Raw genomic sequence first — 16,650 nt, forward strand, 5'->3', positions numbered from 1 at the left:
TCAGAACCAAATTTATATCACATGCTCAGAAATGCCAAGAAAAAAAAATCTTTGTTATGTTTAGGAATGCTTAAACTAACACAAAAACCTTGATATTGGGATTAACCTGCTGTAGAAATCTCTGTTTGCAATTTAATTTTTAAAATCTGTACAATTACCTCAACACCTATCAAAACATGTCAATTTGTCAGGATGTATTCTCATCAGACTAGCTTTTTCTATAATAGGTATAAAAATCAAATTCATAAACCACTATTTCCACTCATGTCCCATACCTTTCTTGAATAAAAAAGTATTTAAGGAGATTTGTTTATAATAGTTACCCAGGACACAGGTGTACAGAACTAAAATTTTTAAAAACAACATATCTTGAAATGGTTATCATAAACTGTTTCCTTTTCAAAAGTCACATTGAGAATTGATGGAAATATCTAATTTTAGGCCACAAATTTTTCTCCATCTTTAGTAAGCTGAACTATGTAGAAGAAAATTAAATTTGGAAAAATTATAAGCTGATATTGGTATAACTCCTAAATTCTCAGGAAATTGCACTCACTGAGAATGGAAAAAGCAGGATCCACAATGAGCTCAAGTATTAATACTGAATATCAAGTATAAATGTCTCTTACAATGTAGCAACTCAATATGGTGAATTTCACAGCTCAAGATTTTTAAGATCAGGAAAAGAATTCAATCTACACTATTTCAAAATTTAGCTTTATGAAATTTTTTAGTGGTCCCAGGCCAACCTGGCTCTGTGTCCTATTAGCCCCATCACTAGATAAGGCCCAATCCAGGCCCTACTATAAAGGTTGTCAAAGAATACAGTCCTTCAGGATAAAAATAAATGCAGAAATAAAAACTGGCAGTACACATCTCCCACCATGCTGAAAAAAAATTCATCTTTTTGAAATAATCAAAAAGGAGGGAAAACTAATGGGGGAAAACCTCAATGAAAACAACCAGGGTATCAAAATACCCATCCAAAACCTCCTGGCATATCCTAAAAGGTGACCAGTCTCTAGAACTATAACTAGCAGGTACTGGCCAAATAAATCTCCCAAATTGGAGCAAGTTAAAAAAAAAAAATCAGCAAGTTTCATGGGTCACCAAGATGAGTTACAAATGAAAATAAGGAGAGGTTACAAATCAACAACCTTGACATCACAGATATAAATGTTAAGACAAAAATAGCATCAATCAGATAATGGTTTATTATAATTATTTTCAAATGCTCGAGGTTGGAAGGTCCAAAAGTGCACCTTTCTTTAGTCCACCATCTAAAGAGAATTAGTTGTAATAGACAACACAGTGGTTCAGAAAAAGAGAAATATCCATTTACTTCTTATCAACTACTAATTTGCCTTAAATTGTCCTGGTTTTGTGTGTTACTTTTTAGAAGTTTCCCTTCCCTGCTTGGGTCACTGTGATTTACAAACTGTCCAGAATATCTAGAACAGAACAGACTATAATTTTTCTTTGAATTGTGCTAATTTATAAGTACTCAGAGTTAATAACTATATGAAATTTTACAGATTTACATATATTTAATATCATATTAAAACTCAATGTTTCAAATTATGATTTCAGAACACTCAAGAAATTACAAGTCATAATAGTTTCCATTAAAATAGAGGACTAAATATGTGGGTTTGTGCCTATCCCTCTCAAAACTCTTCCAGAATTATAAAGGCACAGAAAAGTAAAAATTCCTAAAGACAAAGATTATGGGAGAGAGAAAATAGCAAACAGGAGATGTCCAAAAATTTGGAGCTTGAAAACAGATAAATATATAAGTAGCAACTAACTCACCAGACCGAAGAAATCTAAAACTTAAGCTTGCATGGAGAGAAGTCACAAGAAACAAGCAAATTCAGGCCTCAGGCAGTGTATGCTACCATTTTTTTCCCAGTAAAGTTCACAAGTCAACTAGTTCTACTCTTACATACAGAATTTTCAGTAGGCAATTTTAGAGCTTCTCTCATATACAATAACTAGACCTTTGAAGAAAGCCCATAAAGTGAAGTCAGAGATCAAAACAAAGAAAATAGAGACAAGGTAGGAAGCAAAAGAAAATTCAAAGTGATAATGAAACAACAATGTGGAAGAAGAGAACATTTTGGAAATTAAATATTTGACATGGGAAAAAAAATAGAAGGTTTAGAAGATAAACTTGAGGAGACCTCCAAGGAAAAACAAAAAGAGAAAACAATGGAAAAAAAAATCACTGAATGATAAATCTAAGAAGTCCAAAAACCAAATAAAATAGTGCCAGGGAAAGAGAGAGAAAATGTACAAGAGCAGAGACAAGTAAAGAGATAAAAGTATCATGAAAAAGCACACATAAAATGACAGCAGTTATAGTATTTAACTGAAAGGGCCAAAAGACACTTCACACAATGAATGAAAAAAGATCTACAAGGCACATTGTCATGAAAAATTTAAACAATAGGGAAAAGTAAAGATCTAAAAATCTTCCATAAAACAAAAAGATCAGGTATCAGATTGTCATTTGTCTTCTGCCAAGTTAGAAAATAGAACAAAACCTTCAAAATTTTAGGGGAACATTATTTCCAATCCAGTATTTTATGCCCAGAACTTTATACTCAATCTCTTAAGGGTAAAGGTAGAAGAAAGATAGGGTCAGATAAACAAGGGCTAAAAAATAAACAAACCCTGCTAATGTCTGGAAGGTCCTGGAAAATAAGACCTATCAGAATGAGAAAGAAAACAAGAAACACAAGATTCAGGGAATAGAGGATCCATTATAGAACAGAACAAAAGGAAATTTCCAGAATGATGTTGAAGGGAGGTCTTAGTCTGCTCAAGACTCTAGAAAGTAGTCAGTACAGACTAGAGGAGGCAAGAGGGCCAAAGAATGCATAGAAAAAAGTATGAAACTAATAAATGATCTATGTTTGAACATACACAAGTCTATGGCTCCTACAGAGAGTGTAGGAATGTAGCATTTGAGAAAAATCAGTGATAGGTACATAGAAAAAATAACAACAAACAACAGTAACAAAAACGGAGATGATCATTAGTTCTAGAAATCACAAAAAAAGAGAGAACATGTAACCAAAATATATTATAATGTTTCTCTGCAAACAGTATTTATATAGCCATAACTATGTAAACACTGAGTAGGGGTTTTTAAAATTGTGATTTAACTGTATGCAGAAAATGAAAATAAAAAGTAATCAATTCTGTTAAGGAATTTTAATTTTGAAAATCAAAAATTTTACCTCAAATATAAATGTGCCTTACTAAATCTAATTTACTTTCAGGAAGTAAAGGAACGAGAATAAATTTTCTTTACTGGTTTTCTTCAAATATATTTTTTGTAAGCTTAGAGCATGTTTCCAAAAATCTCTACCAATTCTTCCAAACACATCTGGCCACTTAAAGTTTGTCTTAAAATACTTCAAAAGAAATTGTGAATATAAATTTTCCTTCAAATTTGATCAGTGACAGCATCCTGTTGGCCCTTTGAGTAGCAAACTAGCAGCAGCACCAACTACTACCAAAGGAACCAAGACACAGAGTTATATGTGAACACAATCAGGACTCAACTCCAAGCAGTTTGTCCTGCTCTTAGATCAAGTCTACCCACCTCATTTAACCAACTAGGGACATTACAGGCTTCTAGACTGAATGAAGTTGATTTTTCTTTTTCTTTTTCTTTCTTTCTTTCTTTCTTTCTTTCTTTCTTTTTTTTTTTAAGCTGATTCTTTTATCTATTCTCTACCTAGGTCAAAAAGGTCTTACCAGGTAGACCGATTTGAAGTTCCCTTATGAAACAGGGGCAGGGAGAAAGTGGAAGGTTCTGAAAAATGCTCATATGGAGGCTATACCATCATCTGTAGGGGGGGGTGAATTTTTCAAAGCACCCTTGCATTTCTCCCCATATCCATGATGAGAATTACTGCTTCCGTGGATTATTTAAAGGTGATGCACCACCCCAAGACCTTAAGGGCCACAGCCTGAGAAGCTTAGAGTTCAAACCATAATGAAATCACCAGAAAGTCCCCATTTCTTTTCCAAAAACAGAACCTCTAAGACATAGTCTCAGGTCAATTAATAGGCAGAATCTTTTTCTTTGAGTCATTACTAAATTAATATGAAATTTAAAAAACCTTCCTTTAGGTGGAAGTGAAAATTAAGGGCCTGATACATGCAAATAATATAGACGTGCATATATATATATACACACACACACACACACACACATATAACATCAAGAAGTATCCTACTTTTTACTCAACATTTCACTTAATATACTCTTCTAAATCTGTTCAACTCCTTGTATTTTACTTAACTCCATGATCTACATGGGAAATGCCTAAACTCCTATGACAAGGCAACTCTTGTAAACTATCAATCTTTTAATCTTCTTAAAAGATAACTGCTTGTCAAGGTGCATTTGGTACCTTATCTCATAAATTCAACTTATTAACACCATCTATTCTGCTTTTAAGTAATCATCCAATATACCACATGTGGAATGTTTCCCTTGTTCTTTTACTTAAAAACAATAAGCACTAACTCTTTTACTGTATAGATATTTAAACATTCATTCAACTGCCTGTATAATATTTCAATAAAACACACCAGCTAACTTAAGACTAATTTTTTTTTTTTAAGACTAGCCTTTAAAAAATCATTGGTTAATTAGAGTTTAAGGACTACATGGGAAGACGAAGAAAGGATATTCTCATTATCTTGTAGCTAAAAATTTAGGACATGGTTATCTATAGTAGCCAGGGAGTAAAAAAAATGTACCTAATAAGCTGGGTAGTCTAGCTAGGGAGATTTCCAGGCAGAGTGTTTAAGGTGATGCCTGGTTTCTTCCTGCTGCTTACAACAAAATGCAAAAGGAGAGAAATAATCTTAAGAAAGAATTAAAAAAAGAATCAAGACTTGCTGGTTTTGTAAGTTCCTAGCCTCTAAGACAGCAAGCAATGCTACAATTATGAGGAAGCTTCCAAGCAAACGTCAAATCCAAAACACATTCAAAAAACATCATTTAAAAATCAAGCTGCAGGGGTGACTGTAAAATCCTTTGCTAAGACCTCAGAAAGAGTCAAGATAGGTAATAGGGCTTTTTAAGAAGCTTAAAAGCATTGCCCCATAGCAGTCTTAGCAGGAACCCAAGGTAAAGAAACAATTATTTCAACAAAATGTGTAAGTGTTGCCTGCTCTAATGGAATGAATCACAATAAGATTCATAGGACAGCCACAAAGCTTTTTTGGCAGAACCACGAGCACAGTCTCAGTAGGACTCACAACTCCATTCCATTGGTCTATATGTCTATACTTATGTCAGTACCACATTTGATTATGACAGCCTTATGTTAAGTTTTGAAATTGGGAGGTAAGAGCTCTAACTTTGCTACTCTTTTTCAATATTGTTTTAGCTACTTAGAGTCCCCTTGGTCCATCTGAATTTGAGGATTGGCTTTTCCATTTTGCAAAAAAGACCACTGATATTTTGATAGGGATTGGATTAATCTATGAATCACTTGGCGAAATTGTTATCATAACATTATTATGTCTTCCAATCCATTTATACAGGATGTCCTTCCATAGATTTAGGTACTCTTTAATTTCTTTCAGCAATGTTTTGTACTTTTCACTGTACAAGTCTTTAACCTTCTTGCTTAAATTATTCTGATGAAAACATAACTGATTTTTGTATATGATCTTATACCCTGTAACTGTGCTGAACTTGTTTATTAGCTCTAGTAAATTCAGATGTTTTTGATAAACACCATCCCGGAGGCTGCTCTAGCTCAAGGGGGGCAAAACAAGGGCAAGTCTCTGTGCTGGCCCCTCAGGGAACCACCAGGCAGGTCAAAATGCAAAGCCACAATTTTTTGAGAACAAGGTTCTTACTGCTTTCCCCTATCACCTCTTCTTGTTGCTGTTCCCACAGCTGCTGCTAAGCTAGAAAATGGGGGATGGCAGGCATGTAAAACTGTGGAGGCAGAGATTCTTGGAGCTCCCTACTCTACCATTTTCCATGACCAGTAACTTATTTTAACAAACAGAATGTGGGGGATCCCTGGGTGGTTCAGCGGTTTGGCACCTGCCTTTGGCCCAGGGCGCGATCCTGGAGTCCCAGGATTGAGTCCCACGTCGGGCTCCCGGCATGGAGCCTGCTTCTTCCTCCTCCTCCTCCTCCTTCTTCTTCTCTCTCTCTCTCTCTCTCTCTCTCTATCATCAATCAATAAATCAAGCAATCTTTAAACAAACAGAATGTGGCAGAAGTGACAGTGAGTAACTCTTGAGACTGTCATAAAAAGCATTAAGATTTCCTCTTGGATCACTTACTCTGAGAGAAGCCAGTTACCATGTTGTGAAGACTCTCAAGTGGCCCTAGAGAGAGTCCTACATGGCAAGGAACAGAAGCAGCCCACCAACAGCCATATGAATAAGCTAGGTTAGAACTCCAGTCCTTGTCAAGCTTTCAGATGACCGCAGCTCTCACCAACACTTAGACTGCATACTGCAACCTCATAAGAAACCCTGAAAATCATCCAACTAAGCCACTTTTGAAATAAGTGATCTGCAGATACCATGAAATAATGGATGTGTATTGCTTTAAGCTACTAAGTTTTGGATCGTGATATTTAAAGCTGAGACTCAAAAAGGTAAGAACCAAGTGACTCCAGTTCTTGGAACGAAGTGTTTCAAGCAGAGAGAGGAAAGGTGTTTGGCACATTAAAAATAAAAAATTAGAAAGAAGATCAATCAGTGGAGAAGAGGAAAATAGTGAAGAAACAGATCATAGAAATGGCAGAAAGTCACCAAAGTGACTATAGCAAGGTCTTAAACCTAGTAAAAACTGGTACGTTCTGGAGTAATCAATGGTTCTTTAGGCATCAAAAATGGAAACTGGCCTATAATTTAAGCAAGGAAGACAGAACAAAGCAAAACAATCATCTGCCCACTGACAGCTAAGTGAAGGCAGGTCTACCTGACTAGCACTCATATGAAGCTTGCATGAGGTGAAAGCAAGGCAGATGGGTGCCACCACAGAAGAGCAAGAACTAGACATTTTTGTGAATATAAACTTACCAGAAATTATATAACTCTGATAAGCCAATGTTGTTTATTTCTAAAGTACCAGTAAACATTTGATTGCAAAGTAAGCATAAAGTATTGATGAATGAACATGGGAGCTTACAAGTAAAAACCTACTTTTACTCTTGGTTCTTCATTAGCTTCATCAACTTTGGTAAATCTTTCCTCTCCTAACCTAATTTTACTCATCTGCCATATGGGATAACAACACATAATATGTGACCAATCTTACTTTTTCTAAAGATAAAATGAAATAATATATGATAGAAGTGCTTTAAAAACTACCCAAAAAATCTAGAAAAAAATTAACATTTATAAATATCAACTAGAGAGAAATCAATTAACCATATCTATCAATCAATACGCAGGAACCTAGGGTGGGATTTATAAAGCCTTTTGAAACCAAGAACCAAGGTCTTTACCTCATTCCATATCACTTATTTCACTTTGTAGAATATACAAACCCAAAGTTACAGATAAAACCACCTTTATAAAAATGTTATTTAAAATTCTGAATGAAGTCGTTAGTAAAAATCTTACATCTAGAAAATAATTTTAAAATATCTTTCTCAGCAGGCAGTCCATAGTCACTGCCAAATGAATAACTGGTGTAGTTACATGTCTAAAAAAAATATGACCATAAATCAGCTCTGCAAAGACGTACACTTGTCCTTGTCCTGGGCTACCTTATGACACAAAGTTTAATAATTGATGAAAAGGGCATAAAAAATTTTCAAAAGAAATCCCAACTGGATACCAGTCTCTGAAATTTGAAACAACTATAAATTAGCAAAATAATATTTTTAATAACTATAAGATTAGAACTATAACTTTAGTTAACTATAAGATTAAAACAAACTTCTATGGGAAAATAAAGATATCATCAATGACATTTTCAATCAGTAGAAAAATAAAATGATATTTGTGTTTTCAGATTTTATAACTATCTGAATTTCAAGAGGTATTCATCTCTGGATCTTCCAGAAAGAAAATTTATAATTTAAAACAAGGAAAACATCATTATTAAAGAACAGAAGCATTAGACATCATAAAATGTGATACATAATTATGTTATTTTGTTATTAAAAGTGACTCAGAAGAAAAAAATGGGTTTTTTGAGGGTATTTACTAACCGAATTTTCTTCCTCCTCTTCCAATTCTCGCTGCTGCTCTTCATGTCTTTTAGCTTTGATCTCCATAGCTTCTGTGATCAGGTCTCTTAAAATCGATACAGGCTTTGCATTCTTGATAAAAGGATGCTGGAAAAGTAAAAGTCAATGGTATAAATTCAAAAGATTTCTCTGAATTATGCCTAAAATATGTTAAAACAATATATAAGTGCTTCATAGGTTTCAATGATTATTTCAACCAGAATTAAATGTAAACATTAAGAAAAGAGAATATTTCAGCTGCTTTAGAAATAAAGAATTTGTTTTTAGGTTTACTTGTCTTTAGAAAACCATTAAAGCACACATAAAAAGTGCAATCCTTTTAATAAAACTACATTACCTTTAAAAATGTAATTGTCCAAAGGAACTATACATTAGGTAGTGAAAAAGATAAATTTTTTTAAAGACTGGTGATTTTCAGTTACCACAGGGGAGGTGGGTGATGAGGATTATGGAATGCACTTGGTGTGATGAGCACCAGGTGTTGTATGGAAGTACTAAATCATTATATTGTATACCTGAAACGAATATTACACTGTATGTTACTAACTGGAATTTAAATAAAAGCTTTAACAAATTAAAAATTAGTTAAAAACATAAACAAGAGATTGGTGATTATATTACATATAAAAATAAAATTATTCTAGTAATATGTACAAATTTAATTAATCTTAAACTGACAGTGATCAAAAGGAGGGCAACTACTCTGCTACTTCTTTTACATTATTTTTTTACTTTAGTATATTTTGAATAATATAATAATCTCCAATGGAGAAATAACAGCAATAAAAGAAAAATACCTTTCAGAAAATATTGTCTCATTTCTATACTATTAACTTCTTTTTTTATATCATCCTGATCTAGCTAAAATATCTGAGTTTGCTACAATTCTTATAAACAGAAGGGAAACCACCAGAATAGACCAGGGTTTTCAAAGACTTTTTTTTTTTTAAAGCGGGAAAGAGAGAGAGAGAGAAAGAATATCTTAAGCAGACTCCACACCCAGCACAGAGACTGATGTGGAGCTCAATCTCACCACCCTGAAATCATGACCTGAGTCTAAATCAAGAGTCAGGCACTCAACCGACTGAGCCACCCAGCACCTCTTTTATTGAAGGGGTGGGGTAGTGTGAGAGAAAGTAGAGGGACAGGTTACAAGTACAATTTGAGATAGATAACCTTTCGAGGCAGCCATACAGCTTCAAAATGTAATTTTCACAATTATATGTCAATAGATAGTTATTTTAATAAAGATGAACAGAATATAAAAATATTTCCTTCAGGAAAGAAGAGAAGTTCAGACATTCTCAGATGAAGGAAAACTAAGAGAATGTTACTGTAGATCTATCTTTAAAAAGTGGTTTCCAGGAAGTCCTCTAAACAGAAAGGAAGTTTAATAAAAGAAGGGACTGTGAAAAGCTAAGAGAAAGAACAATGGAAAGAGCAAAAATGGGGTAAACACAATAGAATCCTCTTATTCTTCTGAGTTTTCTCAACTGCTTAAAGGTTAAAGCAAATACTATAACACAGTTTGATATAGATCTCAATGTATGAAGAGAAAGTATTCTGACTACTGTAAATGAGAGGGACAACAAGGTAAATAAAGTTTCTACTCCTTAGCTGAACTGGTCAAATAAAGAATAAGGCACATGTCACAGGAGTGCAAAGAGTAACCAGGATGCCATCTATAACAGCCAAGCCCAGGGGTCAATTCAAGTAATGGCAACTCTCAGTCAACCTCACATTCTCACAGAAGGACATCCTGGAGCAGGAGCCCACTTCAGGGTCTGGGTTTCCCATGAGCAACTCTAGCGCTGTTAGGCTGAACTTGAAACCTGTCCTTTCATTTCTTTGGGGTTTTAATTTCCTCATCTTTTGAAAACTACTATGAGTTAACTAATAATTTCAAAGGATCCTTTCAGTCCATGATTCTTTTAAATTTATACAATTATTATGTTGTACCATGAGAATAAACCACTATAACAATTCACCATGAATTTCTTTTTAAAATTTTCTTTTTCTGGGATCCCTGGGTGGCGCAGCGGTTTGGCGCCTGCCTTTGGCCCAGGGCACGATCCTGGAGATCCTGGATCGAATCCCACATTGGGCTCCTGGTGCATGGAGCCTGCTTCTCCCTCTGCCTGTGTCTCTGCCTCTCTCTCTCTCTCTCTCTCTCTCTGTGACTATCATAAGTAAATAAAAAAAATTTTTAAATTTTCTTTTTCAGGATCTAGAAATCAACATGGTATCATCTGTACAGGTAGGCTATAGACATGTCCACTAAAATTTGGTGATAAGGCTGTCCTCTGAGAGCCATAACATGTAAGACATGTGCAAAACCCCTTTAAGAGGTAGAATGGCTTCTAGGCATCTAGCAAAGTAAGACTCAAATGCGTCTAATGAGACTCAATTATTCTATCTAGTACACATGTATTAAGCACTGGATACCAATAGGTGATACAAACTTATCGAAACACCAAGGAATGACAACTAGCCTAATAAACAAGGATGAGAGGACGGCTTCCTGGAGGAGTAGCTAATCTGAATTCGAAACAATTAGATAAGAGTAGGAAGGAGCCTGTTGGTGAGCGGGGTTTTAAACTAGGTAGGGGATGGGGAAAACAGTGTGAGAAAAGGTACAGAGGATTGAAAAAGCATGGTCTGTATAAGAAATTACAAGTCCATTATTTCAGAATCTATAGAGAAAAAAAAGGAGGCAGCTAGGGGTCAGTTAAGAAGCTAGACCAGGGGCATGCCTGGGTGGCACAGTCAGTTAAGCACCCAACTCTTGGTTTTAACTCAGGTTGTGATCTCAGGGTTGTGAGATTGAGCCCCAAGAGGGAGGCTCTGCACTCAGCATAGTCTGCTGGAGATTCTCTCTCCCTCTCTGTCTGCCCCTCCTCATGTGCTCTCTCTCAAATAAATAAATAAATCTTAAAAAAAAAAAGACAAGAAAGAGTACATTATAATAGAGGGCCTTGAATGGTCAATAGCACAACAGAAAAAAAAATCAAGAAAGCAAATATTGGTTTATAAGCACTATATTAAATCAGTTGCACAACTTGCTCTTGTCATAAAAAAAAAAAAAAGATGTTTGAGCTAAACCAACTAGAAGGTAACAGAACTAGAGAGTAACAGAAGTTGTTAATGTAGCCCATACAACTCAACTTCCTGGACAGAAAACAGAGTAGAGAAAGAGTGGAGAAGGGGCAAATGGAATAAACCCACAACAGTCATGTTCACTGTGTGATATTTAGTGAGTCATTTAACTTTTCTGGGCTTCAAGACCTTCATCCACAAAATTAAGAAATTGTATTAGAATATTTCTTTTTATTAAAGATTCATTTACTTGGAAGTGGGGGGAGAGAGAGAGAGAGAAAAAGAAAGGGGGTATGGGGAAGGGCAGAAGGAGAGGGAAAGAATCTCCAGCAGACTCCCTGCTGAGCACAGAGTTCAATCTCATGACCCATGAGATCATAACCTGAGCTGAAATCAAGTCAGAGGTTCAACCGACTGAGTCTCCCAGGTGCCCCTAGAATATTTCTTTTTTTTTTTTTTAAGAATATTTCTTAAATGCTTTTTTATCCTAAGGACTCAAAGGAAAAAAAAAACAAAAACCCAGAATTTCTTAAGATTAGAAAAGATTATAGAAAAAAAGACTACAAAGAAACACTAGTTACATTATCTAAAATTCAGTTAACAGTTATATTTGGATTTATTTTCATCACCATTTTTTGTGCCCTATCTGTCCCACTTTTTCTGTTTTAAATTTTTTTTTTTTATTTTTTATTTATGATAGTCACACAGAGAGAGAGAGAGAGGCAGAGACACAGGCAGAGGGAGAAGCAGGCTCCATGCACCGGGAGCCCGACGTGGGATTCGATCCCGGGTCTCCAGGATCGCGCCCTGGGCCAAAGGCAGGCGCCAAACCGCTGCGCCACCCAGGGATCCCAACTTTTTCTGTTTTATTCCCCCCTCTCCTTTCTTACTGTCCTAGGGGTTAAATAATTTAGATACTCAATATGATAACAATACCGAATGGCTCTTGATTTACATGCTCAAAACTCCTTTGAAATGCTCAAAATATTTCAAAATAAATATTTCAATTAATTTTTGAAAGGCAGTATTTGCATCTAACATAGAACTCAAAAGGCTCAAAAAGAGAATTCAGCAAAATGTATGTCTCCATGCCACTCCTTCTTCTCAGCCTTATAGTTGCTTTCTCTGAGGTCAGTTTCTTGATTATTTTTCCAGAGCTGCTCCACTGCAAGCACTGGCGCATGCATACACACACACATGCACGGTTTATAGATGAAAAACATTACAATGAAATATATAATTATATTATTATTGTATATTAATACAACATATTGATGACATATATGATTGTGTATTATAACCAATAGTATAAACTACAACGATACATATATACACATATGTGCAGGTGTGTGTACTCTGTCAGCCACTCCTCCCAGGGGACTGCTTCCAACTTGTGGACAGATATTTATGTTGTTTCTGATCTTTTGTGGTTACAATGTACTATGAATACTTTTACACATCAGTTATGTCACACATGGTTAAATTTTTCTGTAGAACAAATTTCCAGGAGTGTAATTGCTGGGTCAAAAAAGAATGAACTTCCAGATATCAAGTTTATTAATGTGAGGCCCACTTATTATTAGTTTAGACCTCTAAGCCAATTGGGAAAATAAAGATACAAACACTTTTTAAAAATGTTACAGGACACCTGGGTGGCTTAGGGGTTGAGCGTCTGCCTTTGGCTCAGGTCATGATCCTGGGGTTCTGGGATCGAGTCCCACATCAGGCTCCCCACAGGGAGCCTGCTTCTCCCTCTGCCTGTGTCTCTGCCTCTCTCTGTGTGTCTCTCATGAATAAATAAATAAAATCTAAAAAAAAAAAAAAAAGGGACGCCTAGGTGGCTCAGTGGTTGAGCATCTGCCTTTGGCTCAGGTCATGATCCCAGGGTCCTGGGATGGAGTCCTGTAGCAGGCTTCCTGCGGGACTATGCCTGTGCCTCTGCTTCTCTCTGTGTGTCTCTCATGAATAAATAAATAAAATCTTTAAAAATAAATAAATAAAAGTGTTAAATTATTTCTAATTGCATTAAATGTCAAGGTAGATTAAAAAAAAAAGCCTCCTGATACTCTGGATATAAAATATACTCATACCAGGGGTACTGAAAAGTATTTAGATAATCTTATAACCAGTATGTATATATAGTATGAAATCTTTTCAAGGGGCTCAAGGATCTTGTATTTATATACCATATGGTAGATCAAAAAGTCAAAGACGAAATACTGAGGCAAGGAGTAACACATCAGGGGAAAAAAAACACAAAAAATACTAACAGTGGAGAAAATAACTCACTTCTGAAATGATAACCCTTTGGAAGTTTTGTTTTACTTTGGAGAAGAGTTGACAACAAAGAAACAGAAAAAAGGGGAAAGGCAGAAGACTGAATTTGGAAAACAGAAAAGAAAAAAATGAGACAAAGAGAACATGTAGGAGAAGAATGATGTGTATGTCTTTGATAATCCATATTTCCTTAGAGATTTACATCTTGAGAAATCAGTTAATAAAACCCTCAACAATTCTGGCCAATGTGAGACAGTTACAGAGTATAAAGAAAATATTTTTCCCTTAGATGCATAAATACTGACCTGTAAAAGTTGTGTTGCAGTAGCTCTCTGCTCAGGATTCTTCACTAGGCACTTTTTAACAAAATCAGTGAAATCATCAGACCAAAGTTCTGGCTTCCTGAATGTTGGTGGTGGGTTTGTGGGAATCATAAAAATAGCCTAGCAAAAATGAAATAGCCAAAAGACACAGTAAGAATCACGACAGAACACCAAATAAACAAATCTATCTTTCTATCAGACTCTAAACCTGAAAAACAAATTTAAGCTGTTCTAGGATTTCCAGTAAGATTGCAATTCAGGAAGCAAGTCCATCTGCTACTAATGTAATCATTTCCCATTAAATTTCCTCTATTTGAATTGTAGCTCATTGAGCACATCATTCTTTATTTTATCTATTATTTTTAATCAGTCTCCAAACAAGACTGCAATTCTAACCCTTTTACCAAACTAAGGACATTCTCTAATTAAACAGATGTATTCCCTAATATTGCTATTGCGTGCCAGATTTACTTCCCATTTCAGTTTTATATAAGTACTGCTGCTCAAAATGGACAGCAGCAGTCCAATCTGCTTCTGCAATCCAGAATATTTAAATATAAATAAAAGTACTACTGTGATTTGAAATAATACTAATAGAGCTAAGACTTTTATTTCCTTTTCTAAATACATAAGTCAGGATTCCAAATGCAAAGTTTTGAAGGTAATATAACACTTAAATTTATTGCTAATGATTTAATTTAGTATTAGTATCTTAGTACTAATTAAATACATTCAGATAGCTCAAAATTCAAAAGTTTTAAAAAGTCTTCCTGGCATCCCTGTCCTCCTAGCTATCTAGTCATCCTTTTTCAACCAAAAGAGTCAATCCCTAATGTTCTTAGGAAATCACTATATATAATGAATTAACTGATCCTGTTGTTATCTACAATAGTTCCTGATAAAATATTATCACTAAAACATCATTTTCTTTGAAAAGATATAAAAAACAAAAACACAATAAAGTTAAAACAAATGTGTCAAGCACTACTACTACAATCAACTGTGACAATAAAGTTGAAAGTCATCCAATGAAATAAATATAAATGAGGTAAAGATCATTAAGTAGAGAAAATATAGTCTTTTCGACACATGGTATGGAGAAGACTGAAAATACATATGCAATAAAAATGAATTTGGATTCTTTTTTTTTTTTTTTTTAATTTACGATAGTCATACAGAGAGAGAGAGAGGCAGAGACACAGGCAGAGGGAGAAGCAGGCTCCATGCGCCGGGAGCCTGACGTGGGATTCGATCCCGGGTCTCCAGGATCGCGCCCTGGGCCAAAGGCAGGCGCCAAACCACTGCGCCACCCAGGGATCCCTGAATTTGGATTCTTATGTTGTATCATATACAAAAAAATTAAATGAAAATGGATCAATGACCATAACAGTAAGAGCTAAAACTATAAAACTTACAAGAAAACATGAGGAAAGCTTCAAGACATTGGATTTCGCAATAATTTCCTGGATGTGACACCCAAATCCAGGCAACAAAAGAAAAAATAGGTAATTGGGCTTCATCAAAATTCAGAACTTAGGGCAGCCCGGGTGGCTCAGCAGTTTAGCCCCACCTTCAGCCCAGGGCATTATCCTGGAGATCTAGGATCAAGTCCCATGTCAGGCTCTCTGCATGGAGCCTGCTTCTCCTTCTGCCTGTGTGTCTCTGCCTCTCTCTCGGTCTCTCATGAATAAATAAATAAAATCTTTTAAAAAAAATTCAAAACTTATGCATCAAAGGACTCTATCAACAAAGTGAAAAGGGAGTGAAACAAAGTGAAAATGGGAGAAAATATTTGCAAATCATAATATCCAGGATATATAACTCAACAACAACAACAACAACAAAAAAAACCAAACAACCCAACTTAAAAGATGGGCAAAGAACTCAAAAAGATATTTCTTCAAAGAACATACAAATGGCCAATAAGTACATGAAAAGGTACCAAGCATCACCAATCACTAGAGAAATGCAAATCAAAACCACAATGAGATACCTCTCATATCCATTAGCATGGCTATTATTTTTTAAAAACAAAATAACAAGTGGTGGCAAGGATGTGGAGCAAATGGAATCCTCATGCTTTGTTGGTAGGAATGTAAAATGGTGGAGTTGCTTGAAAAACAGTATGGTAATTCCTTAAAAAATCAAACATAGAATTATCATATGATAATTCCACTTCTGGGTACGTACCCAAAAGAAGTAAAGGCAGGGAATAGAACAGATATTTGTACACCCAAGTTCAGAGCAGCACTATTCACAGTGGACAAAAAATGCAAGCAACCCAAGCATTCATCAACAGATGAATGGATACACAAAACAGTGTTTATACTGTAAATACACATGCAATAGAGTATTGTTTAACCTTAAAAGAAAATTTTGACACATGCTACAATACCCATAGACCCTGAAAATATTATGCTGAGTCATGAAAGGACAACATTATATGATTTCTCTAATATGAGGTTCCTAGAGTAGTCAAATTCATGGAAACAGAGAATGGAATGGTGGTTGCCAAGAGTTGTGGGAAGGGGGGAATGAAGACCTAGTGTTTAACAGGCAGAAGAGTTTCAACTGGGAAAAATGAAAAAATTCTAGAGGTGGGTGATAGTGATTGCCGTTCAGCAAATGTGAATGTACTTGATTTCACAGCACTGCACATTTAAAAAGGTTAATTTTATGTTATGTGTATTTTACTA

At 35.2% G+C, this 16,650-nt stretch overlaps 1 protein-coding gene across 2 annotated transcripts in view; it reads right to left on the bottom strand.

The window, feature by feature from the left end:
* STK3 (serine/threonine kinase 3) overlaps positions 1–16,650 on the bottom strand; it is a 271,227-nt gene that overhangs the window by 106,833 nt on the left and 147,744 nt on the right. For both annotated transcript variants that reach the window (XM_055303436.1, XM_055303437.1), the window contains exons 7-8: positions 13,937–14,074; positions 8,220–8,345 (exon numbers count right to left, since the gene is read on the bottom strand). In XM_055303436.1, the coding sequence (XP_055159411.1) occupies positions 8,220–8,345; positions 13,937–14,074 (264 nt within the window). The remainder of the gene's footprint in view (positions 1–8,219; positions 8,346–13,936; positions 14,075–16,650) is intronic.

This window comes from Nyctereutes procyonoides, unplaced genomic scaffold (genome assembly GCF_905146905.1).
Source record: "Nyctereutes procyonoides isolate TBG_1078 unplaced genomic scaffold, NYPRO_anot_genome, whole genome shotgun sequence".
Taxonomy (NCBI): Eukaryota; Metazoa; Chordata; class Mammalia; order Carnivora; family Canidae; genus Nyctereutes; species Nyctereutes procyonoides.